The following is a 5,418-nucleotide window of genomic DNA, read 5'->3' as shown; positions in this document are numbered from 1 at the left end:
CACTCTACCACTTGAGCCACAGCGCCACTTCCAGCTTTTTTCTTTTTGCTTATGTGGTGCTGAGGAATCGAACCCAGAGCCTCAGGCATGCAAGGTAAGCATGCTACCACTGAGCCACCTTCCCAGCCCCAAGAATGACAGTTTTTAAGTAAGCCTAGCCAGAAAAGTCCATAAGACTCCATCTCTAAAATAACTAGCAAAAAGCAAAGCTGGAGGCGTAGCTCAAATGGTATGCTATTAGAAAAATAAATCTACTTTGAAATTCCTTTGCTATGGACAAATGAATATATACATGACGTGTCTGTATATATACACACACATATATATACACACACTTTATGGCTATACATATATGTAAAGTTATTGCAAATATCATTTTATTTCAAGGGCCTAAAGTGCTTCAAATCAGGATGCAGTTCTTCTTTTAGAGAAAGAAAATGGTGTAAAAAAGGAGAGAACAAGGCAGTTTCAAAGTAACTTTTAAAAGATGGCATGGAAAAATAAACATCTATTAACATTTCCATTTCTTTTTTTGGCAACTTATTTTATATATTTTTAATTAAATTCTTGTTTATGTGGTAGAGGAATCAAACCCAAGGACCCATGAATGCTAGGCAAGCACTCTGCCACTAAGACACATTCCCAGCCCCAATATTTCCATTTCTTTATCTCAAAAACAAAAAACAAAAAAAATGGAAATAAAGCTATGCACACTGGTGGCTTGTGCCTTACACATTATTATGTGGCAACTGACCTTTCAAGCCTGATCTCTCACTACGTTACTGGTCCGTGCTGCTCCACTGATTCTACCTGGTGCCTCACTCTACACTCTCTACCCCCCACACACACACCCCTCGCACCTACAACGTGTGCTTTCCAGTCTCCCCTCAAGGTCTAGCTTAAACACTTTCTCCTCTGCACAGGTCTCTCTCTCTGACAGACTACTGAGGTGAAGAGATCTTACCCTAAACATTTATCATTCTCATCCCACTAAACATAAACTCTTCATTAAAAGACAGACATGGCATCTGACAGGCAGACCACTCCCCCTGAAATTCCTTGGGCTTCAGTATCCCACCTTTTCTTAATTCTTGTCTGAATTCTAACTGCTCTAATTCTGCCTCTTTTTCTTTGGCCTTTCCCCCCTATTCTAACTAGTCACTACTGTAAATTCTGTCTGGAATTTCTTCTCTCCCTTTACAGCCACATCTACTTCCAATTTCAATTACACTGCTGTACACAGACTACCAAATGATTATTTCTAGACTCAACCTCTCAGACATCCTGCAGACCTACATTTTATAACTGTTTCATTGGATTTCTCAGACAAGGTAATGTGGCCAACACAGAAAGGTGGAGGTTATCAAAACCAAAGCTGCCTTTCATTCCAGGTCTCTCTTTGTCAAGAGGCACCACAACTGGTCCTCCAGCCACAACTGACCCTCCTAAAGCCTCAACTGACTTTACCCTCTCTTATAGTCTCTTCTCATTTAAATGACTCCCCAATGTACCCCAAATTTAGTCCTCTAGAAACACGAAGGATTAAATTTCTAAAACAAAAGAAGCAAAGCTTCTTTTCCATTCTTTTGCCTTCTACCAGAACGGTAGTTATAAGAAAACAGACTGAAGTCAGATTTCCCTGGTTCTGATCCCAGCTCCATTAGTGGGGTGGGTCTGGATAAGTGCCTAAACCCCTGAGCCTCTCTTTCCTCATCAGTAAAACCAGAATGATTTAAGAGTTTCCACCTCATATGCTTGGAAAAGGGATTGAAATGAGACTCTGTAAAGTGCTGGACACACAGTAACTGCTCAACAAATTATTAGCTGATTTGCTGTTACTTCTGCCCTTTCACCTACGCCCAGACTTACAATATTAGTCCCAATCTGACACTCACTCAGTCTTTACCTCCTGTTCCCACAAGCCTCATAAATGCACTAAGAGTCAGATGTTCTGTAAGACTTTGAAAAGACGCAATACAAAGAACTGTAACAAGGTCTATTTACAATGGCAGATTATTTTGTATCAATAAAGTAAATGGAATATAAAAAGGTAAAAGGTAAGTGGGTACGGTTGAAATACTGGAAAGTAAGACTTGACTGCTGCCTTAAGAACTCTGAATTCAAGAATAAGGAAAATTGTCTACTCTATTCCCCAAAAGATTGAAGAGAAAACATTTAAAGCAAACTCAGGCTTACCATTGCTTAAATGTGTTATGCTCTTCAAATATAATAACAGAGGCCCCATGAATAGTTTAACTTCCTCCTCTTTTGCAATTTACTTAAAGTAACGAGTATCAAGTTATGGTTGCAAATTTATCTACATACACTTACTCTTCATTTGATCCAAACTGTAGCTGCACTTTTGCACAAAACAAGCTATTAAGACCTGGGCTATGTAGAATATTTTTAGGGTAAAGAGGTATTCAAAGTTCCTGACATATGATTCCAAAGTCAGCAAATACTCCATTATCAAATCTACTTTCTAGGTGTCACAATGCTAGTGCTTTATAGCTCCATCAGTTCATTCTAAACCCACTAGCAGCACATTAAATGACTTTCAGCATATGGTTCTAAAACTGTTTTACACGTGAAAAGTTAGGCTTCTGACAGAAAAGCCCTATATGGCATTGTTAAATGAAAGATTGCAATAAATCTTGAAAGTTGAGCTAAGTTTTTTAGTACAACTAACTAATAATATCTATTAACCCTTTCTGATGTATAAGTATCAACAGCAAATGAATACATCAAAAATTAAACATATTTTTTGTAAGATACTATCGATATACTTATGTTTTGTTGATAAGACATAAGCAACATGTAGAAATATAAACTTCTTAATAATAACCTTTTTGTCCATTCCAATTGCTGCCAAGGCAAATGTAACCAACAATATTCATCTAAACCATCTCAAAGTAGGTTAAGATCTGCCCAATCGTTAAAGAAAACTAGACTTTAACCTGTACTATGTGCACATTTTTCACACTTGCATATAAAAGGATTACTAGGTGGACTGGTATATACAGTAAAAAGCAAAGACTTCAGAGTCAGGAAGACCTAAGTTGACACACAGAATATGCCACTAGCCAGATGTTTAACCGTGCAAATTAATCTCTCTAAACCTGTTCCTTCATCTGCAAAAAGAAGTACAGTATTTACAGGGAGGCTGCAGAAATAAATGAAGTAATACATTTAGAGCAGTGGACATAAAACAGGCCTGTCCCTCCTCTACTAATACCTTGTCCTTTTGCAGTCAGACCTCAACTGTAAACTTATCTTCAGTACTTACAGTGTTAGTGTAAGAGAGCTGTCCAGCTTCTCTGTGCCCTGGCGAACACATTCTGTTTAAATGGACAGCACACTATGAGTTGTGCATCCCAAATGCAAAATTTCAGACAAAGCATCTAGCAGAGTGCCTGGCAGAGGTCAGCTTCCAACGATAGTGTATCTTTTTCACTTCCTTTCTTCTCAAGTACCTTCAATGTGCCTCTAGAAGTGGTCCAGGATCTAGAAACTGGTCTGACACATATTCAGAAAGTAGGCCATTTTCTGCTTCATTTCTTTTGTGCATGCACAGCAAAATTCTGGCTTCTGTACTGTAAATACCTTTCTGTCTGAGATGGAAAGAAAGTATTTCTCTGGTTCTCTGCCTTCCATTTTCTCCACATTATTTTCCACATTGCTGAATAAATTTCCATCTTTCCATCTTTCCTAAATACTTAACTAGCTTTCACTTGCCCTCAAATGCACAGTAGACTCAGTGTGCTGCTTAAATTAAAACCAAAAAACATTTATTATGTTCATTGCTCACAACAGTAGAAAATTAAAAACAAAATATTAATAATTTCCTCCTGTGTTACTCTAGATATTTAGTTCTGAAAAAAATCTTTAAAACTTAAATTATTTCAAGACATGTTTATTCAGACCAGTTCAATACCACATTGTGAGACTTCAAAATCACATTCACGTGAAGTTTTCCCAAAAACTAATTCATTCAAATAATATCCCAGTGAACTTCATCTATTAGGCTATACAAGTCCTGAAAACACTGAGCTACATATAAGTGCAAACAGTAAAACTGAGCTAGACATTTGCCCACATATTTTCACCATCCTAAAATTGGAAATCAGCCATTCTCAAAACAAAGCAACCCATATTAAGCATCTGAAGAAAATTGTAAATATTAAGAACTTTTCAATAAATCATGTATACAAAATTAATCCATTACCAAACAGAAAACTTGGCAAAACTTCTCTTACAAATGAGCACAATAAATCACAGGAGCATCTTCTCATAAAAGCCAGCTCTATTGATTTTTATTTCTTTTAGCTATCCACAACAAGGGCTTCTAATGCAACAGCTAAGGAACTAGAACAGAAGGCCCTTTTCCTGTTTTCCTGCACATGGGATTATGGAAGAAGTATGTTTTAATTGCCACACTACTATGGTATTTGTGTCAATAGTACATGCCCTCAAAACACACACACACACACACACAAAACTCTTCTACTAAAAAAAAAATCCCAAAGTTAGGATTTCTTTTAATTTAAAGCCATTAAAAAAAAAGGAATACGCCTCACTGATAATATGAAGTGAAAATAACACCCTAGTCGCAGCCTAAATTGGTTTTAATAAGAACCTAAGATGTTTTTCTTCACCTAAGAAGGCTGATAAAGGACTAAAGAATGACAACCAGATTCATGCAGCAAGACTTAATACAAGCCGCCGGGTCTTCTCGGGAGCCTGAGTATGTGGCCACCATTACAATGGTCAAAAATCACTACAGCTCCAATCTGGGCCATCCAATCTTGTCCCGACAGTCCAGAAACCAACTCGGATGTCTGGGGAGCGGAATCGTAATTATGACGGAGGGAGAAATGTCTGCAGCAAATGAGGCAAGCGCCACCACCACCGACTAAACACGCGGCAGAACTGCTCACCGGGAAAAAGCCAACCCCACTGTGGATGGCCAATAAAAAGAAATGTGGGGGCCGCCCCCCCCGTCCCCGGCCGCCCCGGGGCCCTTCCCTGCAAATCGCCGCGGCTCGCCCGTGCCCCCTTCCGCTCTCCTCGCCCGGACCTCCCGTCAGCTCCCGGGAAGAGGAACCCGAGCACCGGCAGCCGCCACCGCACGGGAGGTGGACGGGAGGGAGCCCGCACCTACCTGTCCCGAAGGCTTTGGCCACCAGCCAGGCCAGATTGCAGGCGATCTTGGCCCTGGAGAAATCATAGTGGTCGAAGGGCTTGATGGCTGGAACAATGAACGTCTTTCGCATCTCCCTGGGGTCCGCGGCATCCCCCATCTTTCCCCGGCGGCTCCTCGGGAGGGGCGGCCGCTCCCCTTCACATGGTGCGGCCGGGGATGGCCGGGGAGGACGGGCGACCTCACGCCCTCGGGGCCGGGGCGAGGCCCGCCCGGCT

The 5,418-nt window shown here is 40.6% G+C and overlaps 1 protein-coding gene across 1 annotated transcript in view; it reads right to left on the bottom strand.

Moving 5' to 3' along the window:
• Window positions 1–5,360, bottom strand: part of Camsap2 (calmodulin regulated spectrin-associated protein family, member 2) — a 75,210-nt gene extending 69,850 nt beyond the window's left edge. The window contains exon 1 of the mRNA XM_013017459.1: window positions 5,162–5,360. Coding sequence (XP_012872913.1) covers window positions 5,162–5,300 — 139 coding nt within the window. The 5' untranslated portion in view covers window positions 5,301–5,360. The remainder of the gene's footprint in view (window positions 1–5,161) is intronic.
• Window positions 5,361–5,418: the final 58 nt, after the last annotated feature.

The sequence above is a fragment of the Dipodomys ordii genome, unplaced genomic scaffold, assembly GCF_000151885.1.
Source record: "Dipodomys ordii isolate 6190 unplaced genomic scaffold, Dord_2.0 Scaffold35, whole genome shotgun sequence".
NCBI classification, from domain to species: domain Eukaryota; kingdom Metazoa; phylum Chordata; class Mammalia; order Rodentia; family Heteromyidae; genus Dipodomys; species Dipodomys ordii.
The sequence above is the reverse complement of the archived record's forward strand: the minus strand, read 5'-3'. Positions and strand labels throughout refer to the sequence as shown.